The sequence below is a fragment of the Sphaerodactylus townsendi genome, linkage group LG15, assembly GCF_021028975.2.
Source record: "Sphaerodactylus townsendi isolate TG3544 linkage group LG15, MPM_Stown_v2.3, whole genome shotgun sequence".
NCBI lineage: Eukaryota > Metazoa > Chordata > Lepidosauria > Squamata > Sphaerodactylidae > Sphaerodactylus > Sphaerodactylus townsendi.
Window position 1 is genome coordinate 30,027,863 of NC_059439.1, and position 20,835 is coordinate 30,048,697.

General features: G+C 48.5%; 1 protein-coding gene across 5 annotated transcripts in view; it reads right to left on the reverse strand.

The window, feature by feature from the left end:
- Positions 1-20,835, reverse strand: part of LOC125444590 (myosin-10-like) — a 74,135-nt gene that overhangs the window by 30,066 nt on the left and 23,234 nt on the right. Inside the window, exons 3-18 of one of the 5 annotated variants that reach the window (XM_048517090.1) lie at positions 18,371-18,527; positions 18,019-18,046; positions 14,583-14,685; positions 12,051-12,080; positions 11,478-11,498; positions 11,045-11,137; positions 9,458-9,521; positions 8,732-8,830; positions 7,559-7,702; positions 6,581-6,676; positions 4,619-4,737; positions 4,325-4,477; positions 3,537-3,710; positions 2,484-2,657; positions 2,022-2,136; positions 813-881 (exon numbers count right to left, since the gene is read on the reverse strand). In XM_048517090.1, coding sequence (XP_048373047.1) covers positions 813-881; positions 2,022-2,136; positions 2,484-2,657; positions 3,537-3,710; positions 4,325-4,477; positions 4,619-4,737; positions 6,581-6,676; positions 7,559-7,702; positions 8,732-8,830; positions 9,458-9,521; positions 11,045-11,137; positions 11,478-11,498; positions 12,051-12,080; positions 14,583-14,685; positions 18,019-18,046; positions 18,371-18,527 — 1,639 coding nt within the window. The remainder of the gene's footprint in view (positions 1-812; positions 882-2,021; positions 2,137-2,483; positions 2,658-3,536; positions 3,711-4,324; positions 4,478-4,618; positions 4,738-6,580; positions 6,677-7,558; positions 7,703-8,731; positions 8,831-9,457; positions 9,522-11,044; positions 11,138-11,477; positions 11,499-12,050; positions 12,081-14,582; positions 14,686-18,018; positions 18,047-18,370; positions 18,528-20,835) is intronic. The other 4 variants (XM_048517091.1, XM_048517093.1, XM_048517092.1 and 1 more) reach the window with 4 other exon arrangements.

Below are 20,835 nucleotides of genomic sequence, written 5' to 3' on the forward strand. Positions count from 1 at the left end.
ATTCGGCTGCAACTTGACAGATGCCTTCCACTACCACCCACCACACCAGAACCAGAATTGCTGGAGAGCTGGAGGTCCCTTCCCCCCAACTCCACCCCATCCCCCAATAACTACTGCTTTTCATTCTCACTGAAGTTTCCTTGAGAGAAAAGGCACAGTGCTGCTATTTTTCAACCCCGTTATGTTCGGATACGCTTCAACTGCGCAATCAGAAGCAAGAAGATAGCCGTCAAATACAATCCCCACAGCATCAAGGGAGAGTCCTTTATGTACCAGCCAGCCTGATTCCATAGCCCACATACATCATGACTAAATCGGAGAACAGAAGTGGGCGGAAATACTTGCAAGCAGGCTAAAAGTATTGCCTAAACCATAGGTGTCAAACTCACGGCCCTCCAGATGTTATGGACTACAGTTCCCATCATCCCCTGCCAGCATCATGCTGTATGGTGGGATGATGGGAACTGTAGTCCATAACATCTGGAAGGCCGCGAGTTTGACACCTGTGACCTAAATGATGAGTGGCTGACTTGTTTTGATACCCTGGTGGGCCTTAGAAAGCACCGTGGCCCTTCTGGGTGTCATTGGCTTAGCTGCTCTGATGTCACAGAGAGTCTGTTGAGCCATTGGCCAAGCAGCTGAACAGCGAGGTGAAAGACAGCCCTTAGAAGTTCAGTGCAAAAGTCCAACCACTATTGCTTCAGACAATACCATAAGGGACCTATGGTCTTTTTGTCCCCTCTCCCTCATGAATGTGGTCCTACTTCCTCCCTTAATACAGAAGGTGAGAGAAATGGGGGGAAAAGACATACTTTCCGCTGGACCCTGAGGTGCCACTGCATAGCTGTCAAAGAAATAGACCTTCTGTATGTTCTGGATCTCTAGAGACATGACAAGATTATGGAGGTGGGAGGAGAGGGGACAAGAGAAATTTCACCAAGCCAGGAGAGATGAATCAGGAGAGAAAAAGAGAAACAGCAAACGGCAAAGAGGTTAGTAACATTTGCGACAGACAGGTCACAAAGCAGGTTAAGAAGTATTAAGTCAATAAAGATATTAAAAGATGTATAAGGTTCAGACTCAAGGCAGGCAACCCCTCCCCATCTTAACACACTACAAACAGGACTTAAGCATACCAAATAGCAATTAACAATAAACAAAAAACACTGCCTGCCCTGCTGCTTTAATAACACAAACGCACAACCTTCGATACTTACTTCTAATTTACTAAGGCTGTTTCCGCACGGCCACAGTGGGGGTTGGGTCGGCGTACATGACGCCGACCCAACCCCTCTGGGACCGTTCGCGCGAACGGTCCCAGAAACTACCGGGACGACGGCGCCGTGCTGCGCCGTCGCCCGGTTGACCTACCTTCTCTGCGACCGTCCGGTGTGTCGCCAAGGCCAGGGGACACACACCCCTGCCCTGCGCGACCGCTCCGGCGCCGCAGGGCAGGGGGGACGTGTTCCCAGGCCTCGGCGACGCACCGGACAGTCGCAGAGAAGGTAGGTCGACTGGGCACAGGGGGGAGGGATGGCTCCTTCCAGCCGCTGCTGTTTGCACGGCAGCGGCTAGAAGCCACTGTTTTCCGCAAACCTCACTCGGGAGGCGCGAGGACGGCGTGGCTGCGAAGCAGCTGCTCCCCCCATGCAAACAGCTTCCTGGGGACAGCGTTTTTGCCATCCTCAGGGCGCTGTATTAGGCCCATGTGGAAAGGGCCTCAGTGAATCGAAAAGTGAAAATAAGCGCACTGTTGCCTGTTGTCTAAAACAGCTATGAATATACATAAATGCCGAAAGTTACAAAAATACAAACCACTAACAATGTATATTTGTATTTTTCTGCATTTATGTATATTCACTGCTGTTTTAGACCACAGACAACAGTGCGCTTATTTTCACTTTTCGATTTAGAAGTATCAAAGTTTGTGTGTTTGTGTTCTTAATCAGCAGGACTGACCGTGTTTTTTATTTACTGTTAACCCCTCCCCATCTCTCGATTAAATTTCACAACCGCCCTACCGTCTTTCCACAGCTCCGCCGTGAACCTGTCTGCGCTCTGGTGAAGGAGGGTGGCGACGTTGTCGTTCAGGGGGTCCATGTTCTTCATGAGCCACTCGTCTGCCTTGTAATCAACCTTCCCGAGGAAGAGTGGAAAACGGAGACAAGAAAAATCAAGAAGGGAAAGCACAACGTAAACAGACATTTTCGGGGTCCTCTGGCTAACGGGGACGTTGAACTACCGGCTTCTTTTTCCTCCCAGAAGGAGGAACCAACCACTGTGAGAGGACTCCTGTAAATATACATTTCTTTACTTGAGATTGAATCCCTGTCTGGAGCCTCTTCCGCATGTGCAAAATAACGCACTTTTGATCCACTTTCAATGCACTTTGCAGCTGGATTTTATTGTGCGGAATAGCCAAATCCACTGGCAAACAATCAACAGAACCACGACCACCCCAGCATGCAACGGGTGCCACTCACTCTGCCGGCGTAATGAATGATGCAGAAGTCCGCTCTGTCCCGCAGCTGCCGGGGCTTCTGGAACTTGGGGTGGGTCCCCTGCTCTTGAGACACTTTCTCCACAAAGCTCTTGTCAGTGGCTTTGGGGAACCAGCATTCCTCGTCCAGCAGAGCCAGCACTCCTGGGGGGTTTGCCTGGGGGGGGGAGGGGGGGCAGAGAGCACACGATTAGCAAGGATTACTGGAGCCGCAAGGGAAATGCTGCAGTTTTATCATTGGAGGGGGGGGGGGGAAGGTTGAATGGAGTTGAGCGCACACCAATCAGAAGACATAATAGCAGCATCTGGTTCCTCCAAACAAAAGCAGGATCCTCTGCTCCAAAAAAAAGGACATTTCCACTTGCTGGAAATGAAGAAGAAGAAGAAGAAGAAGAAGAAGAAGAAGAAGAAGAAGAAGAAGAAGAAGAAGAAGAAGAAGAAGAAGAAGAAGAAGAAGAAGAAGAAGAAGAAGAAGAAGAAGAAGAAGAAGAAGAAGAAGAAGCAGAAGCAGAAGCAGAAGCAGAAGCAGAAGAAGCAGAAGCAGAAGCAGAAGCAGCAGAAGCAGCAGAAGCAGACGCAGAAGAAGAAGAAGAAGCAGAAGAAGAGGAGGAGGAGTTTGGATTTATATCCCCCCTTTCTCTCCTGCAGGAGACTCAAAGGGGCTTACAATCTCCTTGCCCTTCCCCCCTCACAACAAACACCCTGTGAGGTGGGTGGGGCTGAGAGAGCTCCAAAGAACTGTGACTAGCCCAAGGTCACCCAGCTGGCGTGTGTAGGAGTGTACAGGCTAATCTGAATTCCCCAGATAAGCCTCCACAGCTCAGGCGGCAGAGCTGGGAATCAAACCCGGTTCCTCCAGATTAGATACACGAGCTCTTAACCTCCTACGTCATTCACAACAACACAATCTCACCCCCGGCAGTTCTCAAAATTACAGAAGCGCTTCCAGGTTCAACAAGCTTGGAGATCCCTGGTCCACCTTCTGAACCCCCCCACCCCCAAACTGCAGAACCCCAAATTCCCTCCCTTGGCTCACCGGCCTCTCGATGAGGTCGATGCAAGGCTGGAGGTCCAGGCCAAAGTCAATGAAGTTCCACTCGATGCCCTCCCGCTGGTATTCTTCCTGCTCCAGCACAAACATGGTGTGGTTGAAGAGCTGCTGAAGCTTTTCGTTGGTGTAGTTGATGCAAAGCTGCTCGAAGGAATTCAGCTGTGGGGGTGGGGAGAGAGAAGAGAAAATCATCTGAACAAAGGAAGCCAGGTGGACGAATTAGCTCAGGTGCCAGGGGGCAGAACACAGTTGCAATGCGAAGGGTCATAATGAGGCTGAAATCTAGCTGGATTTTGGCAAGGATCTGACTGCCCACCTCTCCATTTCAGTGGTTTGTCCAGTCCACAATGGCTAGTTAACAAGAAACTCACAAACAAGGCATGAACGAAACACCCAATTGGGTCAAAAGCCATCTTTAATATAGTGGCTCAAGAGGGGGAAAGTATCATGGGATTTCTTCCACCTAACAAGCTCTCGAGAGAGAGCAGAAATCCGAGGTCTAACATGGCCATGAAGGCTTCGGAGGAAGGGTAGCACCTGTGGAATTTCTGCCTTGTTTTGTACCTGCTAAATTTACGGAGCGGATGTGCCACTGGCTACAAATATTGAGGAGTTAGGCAGGAAAGAGTTTGAGGAAGGAAGGATGCCGGGGAGATGAAAACAAGACTGTCAAGATGAGCAGATGGATATGAAGCTTTCAGATTGATAAAAGAATGAGGAAACGATAGCAATAAACTGCCTGACTAGTGGCCCTCTTCCCCTTCCTTCCTCACCTGGAATATTTCAAACCCGGCGATGTCCAGAATGCCAATGAAGGATGCCCCCTGGCGCTTGGTACGGTCCAGCGCCCGGTTGATCCGATGCACCAGCCACCGGAAGAGTCGCTCGTAGGTGGCTTTGGCCAGAGCCTCAACAGCAAAGTCAGCCTAGGGAGTGGACAAAGAGGCTGGATTGGATCTGGCACTCTTTGGTTCCCACCGTATCCCAGCAAACCATCCTTCCTGTAACGACGCATCCTTCACCCCTCCCATGCCTGCCCCTTCGCCCAGATTCCCCCGTCCACCGACCTGTTCCTTTGTCTGAGCCTTCTGCACGTAGTCTCGGCCAACTTTGATGCGTGGCGTGAGGATGGCGCGGGAGAACTCTGTGACATTCATGCCAAGGAGGTGGCAGAGCTTCTGGGCAGCTGAAAAGAACAAGAAGAAGAGTTTGGATTTATGTTCCACTTTTCTCTCCTGTAAGGAGACTCAAGTTGGCCTACAAGCTCCTTTCCCCTCCTCTCCCCACAACAGACACCTTGTGAGGTAGGTGGGGCTGAGAGAGTTCCCAAGAACTGTGACTAGCCCAGCAGGAGTGTAGGAGTGCGGAAACACATCTGGTTCAGCAGATAAGCCTCTGCCACTCAGGTGGAAAAGCGGGGAATCAAACCCGGTTCTCCAGATTAGAATCCACCTGCTTTTAACCACTACACCACCACAAGGAAGGCACACTGGCAACAGCCTTCCCAAATTGCTCGCCTCTTCCTGCTCAGCTCAAGAAGAAAACAAGCTTCTGGCAGACTGGGGAATAGCAGTATTAAGTATATGTGATATAAAAAGAAGAAGAGTTTGGATTGATATCTCCCCTTTCTCTCCTGTAGGAGACTCAAAGAGGCTGACAATCTCCTTTCCCTTCCTCCCCCCCATAACAAACACCCTGTGAGGTGGGTGGGGCTGAGAGAGCTCCAAAAAGCTGTGACTAGCCCAGGGTCACCCAGCTGGCATGTGTGGGGGTGCACAGGCCAATCTGAATTCCCCAGATAAGCCTCCACAGCTCAAGCGGGTCACCCAGGGTCACCCAGCTGGCATGTGTGGGGGTGCACAGGCCAATCTGAATTCCCCAGATAAGCCTCCACAGCTCAAGCGGCAGAGCGGGGAATCAAACCCGGTTCCTCCAGATTAGAATGCACCTGCTCTTAACCACTATGCCACTGCGTGGTGGTTGTGGTGACTTGTGGGCAGCATCAACCTCTCTCACGAACCGGTGCCAAATCAGAAATGAATAGGAAGTGCCACTTTTACGCTGTAAGAGCCATAAAGGTTCACGTATCTTGGTCGAGTCATCTCCTGCAACTCAACATTCTTAAGAAACAGAGTGAAACAGGTCTGTCTCCAGATATTCCTGAATTGCTTTAAAAAACAATAAGTTTCTAGCCCACAGGATTTCAATCTCCTTAGAATATTATGGGTTTTATTGTAACCCCCATGCCCAGAATGGGTTGGCCCAGAATGGGTTGACCCAGTAAGGGGTGGAGACTCAGAGCAGCAAGAGGCTGCAGGAGAGAGCTCTTTGGAGAAGACAAGGGTACCAGACTCGGACCTTGATTTCTATAAGCCCTTAACACCTTGTTAAGGTAAACAGCAATATTGTTGGGAACTACTGGGAAGGTAGTTGTTGTTTTTGCTATGTTGTAAATGTTGGAGTTTATTTTTTCAGGGTTTCTTTTGTGGTTGTAATGGGTGAGAGTTCTCCTGGAAACCTTCATCATATTGCAACCTGTTCATCAAGCCCTTGGAGTCTTCAGGAGCCAGCCAACTTGCAAAGAAGAATTTGGACTTGGCAATATCAGTAGACTGTAAATAGAAGGACTTGAAATGCAACCTGAACAGGACCTTGAATTGTAACGTTAAATGTTGATGTTTTAAAAGTGTTAATTGTAAAGAAAAGTAAACCATTTTGTTGTTTAAATTTGACTCTTTGCAAATGCATTCCAAGTACTGCCCCACAGAACCCACAGAAGGAGGTTACATTATCACACCTCTCATGTAGATTTTTATTTCTGTTCGCTGCCCTTTCAAGATACTCTGCCTGGTAATCCTGAAGCCAAAAATTCGAATGAAACAGACGGTAGACAAAAAGAGTGGAGTTGCGTATGAAAATGAGAAAGGGGCTTGTCTAGGCAAATGCATTTCACAAAGTACACTTTATGGTTTCTAAGGCCAAGCCCGGCCGGGTTCCCAAAAGATGCCCCTCTCAGAGTTCCCCTCTACCTGTGTTGTCAGGCATGGAAGCCTGGTCCGTGTTCCTCTCTTTACGGAAAGAAATGTTGCCAAACTGCAGCACCGCTGAGACCATCCGCAGCATACCTGAGGGTCGGACGACACAAAGAGACATTTCTCCCTTGCTGCGGCTTCTTTATTATTTTGAAAATCCATCATTCCACCCCCACCCGCCCTCCCAGCAAACACTTCTCTTTGCCAATTTAAACGTTCAAGAGCATCTTTGTCTTTTAAGGTTGGAGGTCTAACTAAAGCATTCGGCATGTTAACGTGTGGAAATGAGGCATGATAATGATACAATCTGTGCCCTGCTTACAAACTTCCCAGAGGCCTCTGGGGCATCCTAGATGGCCAACAGTGTGCTGACTTACAGCACTCACCCACTTGGACCATGCATGGCTGATTCTCATTGGCTGTCATTTCTTCTCTGCCTCCTCCTCAACACATTCACATGAGAACATGAGAACGTAAGAAAGAGCCTGCTGGATCAGACCAGAGTCCATCTAGTCCAGCACTCTGCTACTCACAGTGGCCCACCAGGTGCCTTTGGGAGCTCACAGGCAGGATGTGAAAGCAATGGCCTTCTGCTGCTGCTGCTCCCGAGCACCTGATTTGCTAAGGCATTTGCAATCTCAGATCAAGGAGGATCAAGACTGGTAGCCACAGATCGACATCATAAATCTGTCCAAGCCCCTTTTAAAGCTACCCAGGTTAGTGGCCATCACCACCCCCTGGGGCAGCATATCCCAAACACCAATCACGCGAGTGAAGAAATGTTTCCTTTTATTAGTCCTAATTCTTCCCCCCAGCATTTTCATGTATGCCCCCTGGTTTTAGTATTGTGAGGAAGAGAGAAAAATTTCTCTCTGTCAACATAATTTTATAGACTTCAATCATATCCCCCCTCAGACATCTCCTCTCCAAACAAAAGAGTCCCAAACGCTGAAGCCTCTTCTCATAAAGACTCACAATGTATCTCCTCGAGCGAAAAGCCCATGATGCGCATAGATTCCATGGTCTCCTGAAAGATCTCTTTGTCCTGTTGCCCTGGGATGGGAAGGTACCCATTGGACAGGAAGCGATATTGATTAAACGGTTCCAAAAGCAACTCCGCTGTAAGGCACAAGATGAGGAGAAGAAGAAGAGCTTCTTAGGTCACATCTCCATGTCTGAAGATCAATCCCAAAGTCCAGGCCTGCACACAGCCAGCCCAGCTCCCTTCCCACATTGTGTGATGGAGGAGCACAACTTCAAATTCTGGACAAAAAAAGTCAGATACTCCCATAAAGGTGTTACAACATTCTGTTGGCTTTCTAGCCCTTTCTTTAAAAACTTTAATTTCTACCCTCAAGTTAAGTATAACTCACACAGTTCCTTGAGCACTAACTCTAAGTCAGACTCTCCACTAGAGTGTCTCTCTCACACGGTACGTCTCATCGGCCCCTTCCGCACATGCAGAATAATGCACTTTCAATCCACTTTCAATGCACTTTGAAGCTGGATTTTACTGTGCGGAATAGCAAAATCCACTTGCAAACAGTTGTGAAAGTGGATTGAAAGTGCATTATTCTGCAAGTGCAGAAGGCGATATAGAAGGATGGCTCCTCTCCCTCAGGATCCTCTCTCTGATCCTCTCTTTCCATAACTCCCCCTCCTCTCAGGAGCTTCTCTGCATTGTATCTGAGTGGGGTTCTCCTCAGAGAAAACTACCAAGCCACCAGTGTGCTTAATCAACATTACTGTGTTATGGTTAACTCCAGGACCTTGGCACAGATTTCCTAACTGGAGTCTGGTCTCCTCGGCACTTCATCAGAGAAGCACACAGCTCACTTTGAACTGGCCCTCGACTACCAGAGAACGGAGCTACAGCAGAACAACCGTTCACTCTGGCTCTCAATTCAGTTCTCCAGCATTTATTCTGGCTATAGAACACTGAGCAGTTCTCTCACCCAATCACATGGAGTTCCAAATTAACCCTTTGGGCTCTAAACATTCTACTGCCTGAATGTGCCTAAGTGTATACGTTACACCCCCAACCCTTCCATCAGACCTATTCCTTTCTTTGAAAGACTTTGGAGCATCTTTGATAGTGCAAAGGAAGGAACCCACGTGCTGCTTTGATAATACAAAAAGCCAGTTTACCTTTCATGTGCTCACCAGCGCCCACTAAAAGCTGATAAAAGATGTGGAAGGTTCGCTCGTCCTTGGCTTGACGAATAGCTCGCGATTTCTCCAACAGATCTGGGCAGCTTAGAGTTAAGGATGAGGAGTGTAAAGGTATCTAGTCCCTAGAGAGAAGAGACTGTGACCGTGCAGTTTAGATCAACAAGAAACTGCACAACACCTGTTGCTTTGCTACCCAAAGTTTAATAAAGCTAGGACAAAGTACCTGACATTTCTAATATCACAATATGCTGAAATGTTGGGCCAATAGAAAATTATCCTCTTACTGAACAATAATAACTTGACTCAAAAACTTGCCAAGTTTTTATATGTAATAATGGAAGCGAATTGATGATTTACTTCTGGTATGTTGTACAGTATCTGATTTTAAGAAGTGTCTCTTTTTATCCTGTTTTCATATTTATCTGTTTTAATCTACATTGTATGCCATTAAAGGCTGATTGATTGATTAAAGGTATCTAGACACAAATCTGCCTCTTTGCCACAAAATCACCGCCAGCACCCTGTTCAAGCCACTCGGGAGTCCCAGTGGCTAGTCCTGCCCCTTTATAGCCCATAGTAGTCCCAGTTCCCAAAATCCCTTGTGTTCCTTAGACTTTGCAAAGCGCGCACAGAATTCAGAAGTCCTAGTTTCCAATCCCTCTGCTCCTTTTCACAGACCTCTCATCTCCCCAAAAAGGATACATGTCTCTATATTGGCTCCGACAATGTAGCCAGCTACATCAAAATTAATCCGAATAAATTTACCCTAAAGGGGGGGAAAATTAGAGAGGAAAAGAGGAGATTCGGAAAGATTAGTCATACACAAAAGGGAATTGATGTCATAGATAAACAGAAAGCGCTACCGTGTCTCACCGAAAATAAGACAGTGTCTTATATTAATTTTTGCTCCCAAAGATGCGCTATGTCTTATTTTCAGGGGATGTCTTATTTTTCCACTCCACAGCTGCATGCTCTGGTGTTCTGTTCGACAGGCATGCTTCCAAACAAAAACTTTGCTACCTCTTACTTTTGGGGGATGTTTTATATTCAGCACTTCAGCAAAACCTCTACTACGTCTTATTCTCAAGGGATGTCTTATTTTCGGAGAAACAGGGTAGCAAATACGTACGTCACATCTAGAAGCTTTTTTATACCCTTATTCATTTGTATTGATACATTCTATTTTCACCACACACTTCCCTAACTACCCTGTTTCCCCGAATATAAGACATCCCCAGAAAATAAGACGTAGTAGAGGTTTTGCTGAAGTGCGAAATATAAGGCATCCCCCGAAAGTAAGACGTAACAAAGTTTTTGTTTGGAAGCATGCCCGACGAACAGAACACAGAAAAATAAGACATCCCCTGAAAATAAGACATAGCGCATCTTTGGGAGCAAAAATTAATATAAGCCACTGTCTTATTTTCGGGGAAACACAGTAGGTTGGGCCCAGGGCGGTTTACAACAAAATATCACAGTTTAAAATGACACATGATACAATAAAACCCTCATCAATAAAACTCAGCGGCGTCCTCACGTATACAAACATAGAGAGGCCAGTCAGAGAACATAGGAAGACAATAAACAGATCATAACTGGGTCTTTGGGGATAGAGAATAGGAAATTAACAATTCATATGGCAGGGGGAAAGGGAAGGGGAAAAGAATTTTCTTTGAGATTGTTCTGACTCGAAGGTTGTTTCCACACGGCCAAATTATATCTGTGCACCACCGGGTTTTTTTTAACCTGGGTCTATTTTATCCCGGTTTCTACCTCCATACGGCCGCTTGTTTCTTTCCAGAAGCCGAGTTAGGACCAGGAGGCAATACTCCTCCAATTAAAGGTCAACCAACAACCACCACCACCACCTTTATTTGGCATTTAAAATAGGTTCTAGAGCGTTGCCAGACATTTTTGAAATACAAATCAAGAGTACATTCAAAGCGCAGACAGGAAGACTGTATATAGCAGTATACATTACTTAGAAAGTTCTGTCACTTGTAAAAGAAATGTTGCTACTTTTTCCAAGAGCATGACATCTGTGTTGTTTAACAGAAGCTCCACAACAGAACAGTCAGAGTCACTTTCAGATTTGTCTAGGGCCAGCCTGGGAGAGAAATTCCTAATGCCCACATATCTCGGACAGTCAAGAATAATGTGAGCAAGAGTCTCCACTTGATTTTTACAGTGTGGGCAAACCCGATCCTGGAGAGGATTAAAGGTCAACCATCCACCTTGCGTCCTAGGAAGTTCCTCTTGTTTTTTTTAAAAAAAGACAGAAAGACTTACGAATCGCGAGGAGTTGTCATTTTTGACCGTTTTCGCATTGCCAAACGCTTCCAAGATAGGATTGGCCTGCAGAAGTTGACGTTCCAGTTCACCCTACAGGGGAAGGAAGTAGGAGAAGAAGATAACTCGCTCTAGGTACACAAGAAGCTGCAATTGCGGCAAAACTCCGAGTCCAGCAAAGGGTATCACAGGGAAGTGGGGATGGAGAACCGTTGGCTATGGGGTAGAGGGAATATTCCCACAAAACTCCAATCCTAGCAGAGTACATGTGGGTTTTTGAGAAGGAGTGCTTCCTTGGAAAGTGAGGGGGGGCCCTCTGCACTCTCACGACCCCCAAGCAGGAAATGCTGTTTGGACACAGAAACACAAACACGCAACGTGACAAAAGCAAACCCACCCAGACCCTGAAAAGCACAACGGAAAAACTACTCACGTAGGAAGCAGGGTTGGAGGTCTATGGAGAGCAGGGTGGGAATGACACCACGCAACATAAAATTAAGGAGGGGGAGGGGGGGCAAGGAGCAGGGACAAAGGAACAAAAACAGAAACAAAACACCAAAGGATTAAAAACGGATCGGCAACAAAGGGAACGATGCAGTGACGTGAACTGGAACCAATAAAAGGCAGATGGAGAGGTGTGTTTGTATGGCGGGGGGGGGGGGGGGCAGGAATGGGGGACACTCAGGAGTTCTGGCTCCTGTTCCCAGCTACCTCAACCTGCTAGGTTCTTGCTCCTTCCTCAGAAAGCCCGCCAGTCCTGGCTCTGAGGAGGGAAGAGCATCAAGGACATCATTTAAAACAAAACAAAAAAAACCCCACACAAAAAAGTTAAAAGACCAACAACGAAAGCACGTCAAGCTCGAACGGCAGCCAAATAATAAAAGGGAGGCGGGGCTAGGAGCAGCAGCCAGTGAGTGATCAGCAATCAGCAAGTGGGAGTGGGAGGGGGGTGAGTGAGTGGGGTGGGGGGGGCTGCATCTCGGCAGCATGCACAATGCTCTCTTGCCTGTTGCTTGGTTTCGGTCAGGTACTCCGGCTGGGGTGGCAAAACAACAGAGGGGGGGATTAATGACAGCTGTCCCTCCAGGCTCTTCCCCACGTCAACGTCCCCCCCCCCCCCAGCCAAGGACAGGAACTTTTCTGCCCCGATCCCACAAAGTGAGGACACCGGCTCACCGGCGCACCACAAAGTCCACACTGCTTCTGTACCACAAGCACCGTGCGGGCGCACACATAACAGAAGAGTTTGGGTTTACACCCTGGTTTTTCTCTAGGAGCAGCAGTGGTTAAGAGCAGGTGCACTCTAATCTGGAGAACCAGGTTGGGTTCCCTGCTCTGCCGCTTGAGCTGTGGAGGCAGCTCACGTGCAGAGTCCAGCAATCGCAAATGATTGTCACCACAAAACAGGGGCAAAATATTCAGTGATGTGTGGCTGTACGGGAGGGCAGGCATTGGCCTATTTTTTGACAATTTAACTAGTTGCCAGGCTACCGACAACGGCAAGGTCTCCGAGATCCTGAAGTTTCCCTCAGCAGCTCCCAGGATCCCGCCTCATTTCCACTTTCTTGGGTGGGTGTGGGTGGGGGAAGGATCTCAGAGAACAGGTAGGAAGGACCTCGGCACCAGATCCCGGAAAGTCAGGCTGCCGCCACACTTATTCCAGATCAGAGATTTCCTCCAGATAGGGAAGTCATTTAGCCACCAAACGTGAAATGAACCGAGGGAAGAGTTATTAAAATGCAAGAAGTTTGCCACCCCGCCCCACCATTGTGAAATCCACCAGACTTCAAAAGAGAAAAACAAGGACAACATTATCAATATCTCATGCCAAAGCCCTTCCCAAATCCTGCCGGGCAGAATAAGCAAACACCCCTGCTGTTCAGACGGCAGGGTGGCCGTGGGTTTGTTTCCTGTTGTGTGCAACTTTTGCAAGATGCAACTGCGTTCAGGACGGGGCCTTTCATCTAATGGTCTGCAAAGGTCAGAACTGGCAGGACCAGAAGGAAGGCAGACGGACAGACAGAAAGACACGGGGGCGGGGGGGGGGGGGGTGAAGAGACAACAGGCAACAGAACTACAAGGCATAGATGTGCAACTCAGATACAAGAAGAGGCTCAATTCGAAGAAGAAGAAGAAGAAGAAGAAGAAGAAGAAGAAGAAGAAGAAGAAGAAGAAGAAGAAGAGGAGGAGGAGGAGGAGGAGGATGAAGGAGAAGAAGAAGAGGAGGAGGAGGAGGAGACGAAGGAGGAGAAGAAGGAGAAGGAGAAGGAGAAGAAGAGGAGGAGGAGAAGGAGGAAGGAGAAGAAGGAGAAGGAGGAGAAGGAGAAGGAGAAGAAGGAGAAGAAGGAGAAGAAGGAGAAGAAGAAGAAGAGGAGGAGGAGGAGGAGGAGGAAGGAGGAAGAAGAGGAGGAGGAGGAGGAGGAGGAGGAGAAGAAGAGAAGGAGGAGGAGGAAGGAGAAGAAGAAGAGGAGGAGGAGGAAGGAAGGAGAAGAAGAAGGAGAAGAAGAGGAGGAGGAGGAGGAAGGAGAAGAAGAAGAGGAGGAGGAGGAAGGAGAAGAAGGAGAAGGAGAAGAAGGGGAAGGAGAAGGGGAAGGAGGAGGAAGGAGAAGAAGAAGGAGAAGAAGAAGAGGAGGCGGAGGAGGAGGAAGGAGAAGAAGGAGAAGGAGAAGAAGGAGGAGAAGGGGAAGGGGAAGGGGAAGGAGAAGGAGAAGGAGAAGGAGGAAGAGGAGGAGGAGGAGGAGAAGAAGAAGAAGAAGAAGAAGAAGAAGAAGAATTTGGATTTATATCCCCCCTTTCTCTCCTATACGAAGACTCAAAGGGGCTTACAATCTCCTTTCCTCCCCCCCTCTCCCAAAACAAATACCCTGTGAGGTGGGTGGGGCTGAGACACCTCCGAAGAACTGTGACTTGCCCAAGGCCACCCAGCTGGCGTGTGTGGGAGTGCACAGGCTAATCTGGTTCACCAGATAAGCCTCCACAGCTCATGTGGCAGAGCGGGGAATCAAACCCAGTTCTCCAGATTAGAGCGCATCTGCTCTTCGCCACTGCGCCATGCTGGATGCAACGTAACTCTGGGGCTCACACCTACTTGAATCTGCAATGCAGGCCTTATTCTTCCCAACCCCAAATGGGAACAGAGCCAATAAGGTTATTGACAGAGGAGGGAAAGGCTCTCCCCAGGTCATTGAGAATCAGCTACCCAGACACAGGGCCCCAGGGCTGACGCCTGGCATTCCTAATAGCGCCCCAGGCTACCTCTGGGTGGAGCCGCGGCCAGCAGCGGCTGCTCTAGTCAGCTGAGGCAGGTGCTTGCGCCTCACTACCGCCAGGTGGGCAAAAGGACGTGTCTGAGTCACCCAAAACCATGATGCTCTAATTCAGGAATGCAAACAACGGTGGGACGGGGCATGTCAGGCTACGTTGCTCATCAGGGAAGAGAGTTCCTTTCGGAGGTCAGCGACGCAGGGGAGAAAGGCGAAGTGTTGCCAGCACACATGGGCGTGGCTGGAGCAAAGAGTTCAGGCCGGAGGCCACTCACCGGCACGTTGTGGTCCTTCCGGGCTTTGTGGGATGATGCCACGTGCGCCAAGTACTGGATCACTTTTTTGGTGTTCTCCGTCTTGCCAGCACCGGATTCCCCCCTGCCAACAAGAAGAAAAAGAAGAGTTTGGAGTTATACCCCACCTTTCTCTCTTGAAAGGAGACTCGATGTGGCTTACAAGCTCCTTTCCCTTCCTCTCCCCACAACCAGTGGTGGGATCCAAAAATTTTCGTAACAGGTTCCCATGGTGGTGGGATTCAAACTGTGGCGTAGCGCCAATGGGGCTGGGCGGGGCACGACGGGGGCGTGGCCGGGCATTCCGGGGGCGGGGCATTCATAATTTCTCTGTTACTGTAAAAAACTCTTACTGTAAAAAAAAAGTTCCTAATTTCCAGCTGGTATCTTTCTGTCCATAATTTGAACTCATTCTAGCAAGTCCTATCGTCTACTGCCAACAGAAACAACTACTTCTCCTCTAATTGACTGCCTGGCAAATACTTAATACTTTCAAATACTTAATTTTGTTTCTAGAAATCAAAAGAAGGATACTTTCCTTAAACCAGGAACTTGACCATATTTCTAAAACATGTTTTTAAAACAGCCCAACGGGGGGAATTATCCCGCTTTTCTACCTTCGCTAACTAGCCACATAGGAAACAACAGGACTTTATGATTTTTTAGACCTAAGGGAATTTTTAACAGAAAAGCAGACCCAATTAGTAACCCCCTCTCGGCACACACAGATAATTAGTAACCCACTCTCGGGAACTGGTGAGAACCTGCTGGATCCCACCTCTGCCCACAAAAGACACCTGGTGAGGTCGGTGGGACTGAGAGAGTTCAGACAGAACTGTGACTAGCTCAAGGAACGTAGGAGTGCAGAAACACATCTGGTCCACCAGATAAGCCTCTGCCGCTCAGGTGGAGGAGTGGGGAATCAAACCTGGTTCTCCAGATTAGATTCCACCTGCTCTTCACCACTACACCACCTGGCTCAAGACCGGACACTGAGGGTAAGAGAAGATAGGCACCAGAGCCCTGGATGGAACAAACATGTGCCCTCAACCAGAACCACTTCTAGTGGCAGAGACTTCTTGAAGAAGTCCAGCCTCCAGCCTGAGCTGTTGTATCCTAGCAGCTAACAGTGGGCCATGAACTGGGAAGTCCAAATGCTACAGCTCAGCCATGAATTCATTACATGGGGATGATAATATATTGCCAGGTCTGCAAGGATGACTGAGGAAGAGCCGTCTCTACAGTTGATTGTCTATGTAAATCTTATTTATTTATTGTTTGATAAGACTTAACATCCCACCCTTTCCCAGCCCAAAGGCCGGGCTCATGGCTGCAAAATGCAGAGCGTTCACAGAGATAACAGAGTGTCCACACAGCAGTCCTCTGTGCACTTTGCTCAACTCAGAGCTTCCCCGTGGACACTATTCCCTTCTCCATCAGAGGAGAATCAGTCATTGCTAGATGACTGCAGCATTACAAAGTTACAACGATCCATTGCAACCATCTACTACAATGTGACAACATTCAGCCTGCACATTTCCCCACATAACTCCAGAACGAAAAGGGCTACAAATGTAGTTTTAAAAAATGAAGAAGAAAAAGAGTTTGGATTTATACCCCACTTTTCTCTCCTGCAAGGAGACTCAAAGTGGCTTACAAGCGCCTTTCCCTTCCTCTCCCCACAACAGACCCCTTATGAGGTAGTTGGGGCTGAGAGAGTTTTGAAAGGTGACTAGCCCAAGGTCACCCAGCAGGAGTGTAGGAGTGCGGAAACACATCCGGTTCACCAGATAAGCCTCTGCCACTCAGGTGGAGGAGTGGGGAATCAAACCCGGTTCTCCAGATTCATCTACAGAAAGTGGGAAACGAATGCATTGTTGCAATGGATTCTTATAATGCTGTAGAAATGTCAGCTACCAATTTTTCTCCAATTTTAGAGGGGGGAAAGCTCCCCACAGGGGCAGGGGCAAAAGCTGTTGGCTGCTGGAGATGAGAGGAGGCAGATGACAACGATATGAGAAGGACCTGCAAATAGGCACATGTTCCTATTCACAAAATCCATTCAAAGACACTCTGACCACAACCGTTCTGAAAAGATCATACCCAAAGTGGTAGCAAAATGGGGAGAAACAAAGAAGCAGGATGAATGGAAAATGAGTCATGGGGGAGCAGCCTATGGAACACAAGGTACTGGGAACTCTTTCAGTCATCCTATTAAAGAAGTCTGTCCATTGGTTTTAGCCAATTACTAATTCTGCATAGATTTGCTTGGGAGGTGGGGTGTGGAGGGGAAGGAAATTGTGGCATGATTTGGTTTTTAAGAGGATGCATGTGTTAAAAGCTAGTCTCAGCAGAGGAATTCTCCATCTCACGCAGGAGAGAATGCCTCTGCACTAAAACAACAAGTTTAAATTCCATTTAAATTCCATTCCAGTGAAATCGAATCAACATTTTTCAGCACTACTTCCCTCTTTCTTGAGGAGACGCTTGCTGCAATTTCAGGCTCAGGCAGAACATTCTGCCAGATCAGGGGTCTGCAACCTGCGGCTCTCCGGATGTTCGTGGACTACAATTCCCACCAGCCCCTGCCAGCATGGCCAATTGGCTGATGGGAAGTGTAGTCCGTGAACATCTGGAGAGCCACAGGTTGCAGACCTCTGTGCTAGATCTACCAGTAGGGCTCCAGAGAAGAGATTTTGATAAGGAAAAGTGATTCGTTCCCGTTACTGCCATGGGAACCTGGCACATGAATAGAAGAAGAAGAAGAAGAAGAAGAAGAAGAAGAAGAAGAAGAAGAAGAAGAAGAAGAAGAAGAAGAAGAAGAAGAAGAAGAAGAAGAAGAAGAAGAAGAAGAAGAGGAAGAGGAAGAGGAAGAGGAGGAGGAGGAGGAGGAGGAGGAGGAGGAGGAGTTTGGATTTATATCCCCCCTTTCTCTCCTGCAGGAGACTCAAAGGGGCTGACAATCTCCTTGCCCTTCCCCCCTCACAACAAACACCCTGTGAGGTAGGTGGGGCTGAGAGAGCTCAGAAGAACTGTGACTAGCCCAAGGTCACCCAGCTGGCATGTGTGGGAGTGCACGGGCTGATCTGAATTCCCCAGATAAGCCTCCACAGCTCAAGCGGCAGAGCAGGGAATCAAACCCGGTTCCTCCAGATTAGATACACGAGCTCTTAACCTTCTACACCACTGCTGCTGACAGGGTGAATGAGATTCATACAGATAACGTAAACAGCAGTTGCCCATGAAGAATACCACGGGTCAATCATTAGAACCGGAGATGGTTCTCACAAGCTTTCTGTAACAACTGGACTTGGCCTGAAATATTGTGGCGTGGAATAGCTTTCGACCCTTTGACACCAGAAATGCTGATAAATTCCCTTCCCGAGTTTCCAATCACCCCAGTCCTGGGGACACTCACGTGCACAAGATGGACTGATCCTCTCGGTCTGTAGGGGGTAAGAAAGAACATTCAGAGACCGTCTCTCCTACTAGAGGCTCAAGATCGCTGGGCCTCCATTGGAGGGCACCAGAGACATGCATCTTTATTCATCTTCCCAAAACCAAGTTGTCCACCAACCCAGGAATTTAGAACCTCCATGATGACAAATAGCATATAGCATACTATGTAAACACCCTCCAAAGGCACTTTCACCCCATCCCATCTTCCGATATTATTTGGGAGTAGGAACTCTTCGCGTTTTTCTCCCTACTGCAGCAAAAGAGCCTTTCCTGACCTCCCCGTCACTACTGTTCACTACTGCAAACCATACCTTGCAACATGCTCCGATAGGCAGCCTCGGAGATGGCATAGATGTGGGGGGGCATCTCGTGGCGCTTCTTACCCCGGTACATCTCCACGATCTGTTCCGTGTAAATGGGCAAGTTCTTATAAGGGTTGATGACCACGCAGAAAAGCCCTGAATATGTCTGTGGGAGGAGAGGAACAGTTAACACTTGTGATTTTCCCAAACACAGACACACACACACACACAGAGCAAGTTTAAAGCACAGCTCATCGGACAGCCTGTCTACACAGTGTGTTTTTCCAAAGATGCAGCCCCTGGTTTGGATTGTCACTCATGGTTTGGAAGTCCCATGCTTCCCAGGAACGTATAGCACACGTGGGGAGAAGGCGAAGGCTTTCTCCACCGTTTCCCCATCCTCGAGTTACAGCTGACATACAGTATCCCCATAGGGCACAGGTGTCAAACTCACAGCCCTCCAGATGTTATGGACTACAGTTCCCATCATCCCCTGCCTCGAGTTCCAGCTGACTTACAGTATCCCCATAGGGTACAGGCAGGGGTAGGGAACCTGCGGCTCTCCAGATGTTCAGGAACTACAATTCCCATCAGCCTCTGTCAGCATGGCCAATTGGCCATGCTGGTAGAAACTGATAGAGTGGATAAAATTTCCCCTGAACATCTGAAGGCTTTCTGCTAGTACAGGTATCAAACTCACAGCCCTCCAGATGTTATGGACTACAGTTCCCATCATCCCCTGCCTCGAGTTACAGCTGACTTACAGTATCCCCATAGGGCACAGGTGTCAAACTCACAGCCCTCCAGATGTTATGGACTACAGTTCCCATCATCCCCTGCCTCGAGTTACAGCTGACTTACAGTATCCCCATAGGGTACAGGTGTCAAACTCACAGCCCTCCAGATGTTATGGACTACAGTTCCCATCATCCCCTGCCTTGAGTTACAGCTGACTTACAGTATCCCCATAGGGCACAGGTGTCAAACTCACAGCCCTCCAGATGTTATGGACTACAGTTCCCATCATCCCCTGCCTCGAGTTACAGTACAGGTGTTGAAGCTCACAGCCCTCTCCTTGGACTACAGTTCCCATATCCCCATAGGGTACAGGTGTCAAACTCACAGCCCTCCAGATGTTATGGACTACAGTTCCCATCATCCCCTGCCTCAAGTTACAGCTGACATACTGTATCCCCATAGGGCACAGGTGTCAAACTGACAGCCCTCCAGATGTTATGGACTACAGTTCCCATCATCCCCTGCCTCGAGTTACAGCTGACTTACAGTATCCCCATAGGGTACAGGTGTCAAACTGACAGCCCTCCAGATGTTATGGACTACAGTTCCCATCACCCCCTGCTACCATCATGCTGGCAGGGGATGATGGGAACTGTAGTCCATAACATCTGGAGGGCTGTCAGTTTGACACCTATGCCATAGGGTTTTCAAGGCAAGAGACATTCAGAGATGGTTTGCCACTGTCAGTCTCCGGTCCTTTCCGCACATGCGGAACGACGCACTTTCGATCCACTTTGATGCTGGATTTTACTGTGCGGAATAGCAAAATCCATTTCCAAACAGTTGTGAAAGTGGATTGAATGTGCATTATTCTGCATGTGCGGAAGGGGCCTCTGCCTCACTCTCTGGGTGGTCTACCTTCCATAGACTAACCAAGAATGATCCTGCTTAGCTTCCGAGATCCGGTGAAACTGGGCCAGTCTGGGCTATCCAGGTTATGGCAAGACAGCCCGAAGGACCCATTTGTCCCATTGGGGAAATGTAAAACACGTACTGATGGGCTGTATGGTAACTCCCCCCAGCAAAGCCCAGCGTGACTCCTCGAGGCCATTTCAGGTCAGGAAAATGGCACAAGGGCCGGGAGATATAAGGCGCCTACCGCACATGCAGAATAATGCACATTCAATCCACCTCCACAATTGTTTGAAAGTGGATCTTGCTATTCCACTCAGTAAAATCCAGATGCAAAGTGTACTGAAAGTGGATTGAAAGTCCATTATTCTGCATGTGCGGAAGGGGCCTCCGTCTCCTCTCCCTGCATGCTGAAGCCCTGCTCCTACTCCCATGTCTGGAAAGCACCGAACTGCCAGACTATGTCTGTTGACCAGATTAGGGGATGTACTCGGGAAAAAATATATCATGGCTGGGCTTCAAGGCTGAGCAGTAGAGGTCTTGGCACGCAGAAAGTCCCAGTTTCAATCTCTGGTAAGGACGGGGTCACACGTGACGTGAAAGTTCTCAGCCTGAGAGACTGGAGAGCAGGTACCAGTTTGAGTAGACCAGGGGTCTGCAACCTGCGGCTCTCCAGATGTTCATGGACTACAATTCCCATCAGCCCCTGTTGATTTGCCATGCTGGCAGGGACTGATGGGAATTGTAGTCCATGAACATCTGAAGAGCCGCAGGTTGCAGACCCCTGGAGTAGACCCATCGATATCGATAGACCAAGTGTCTAA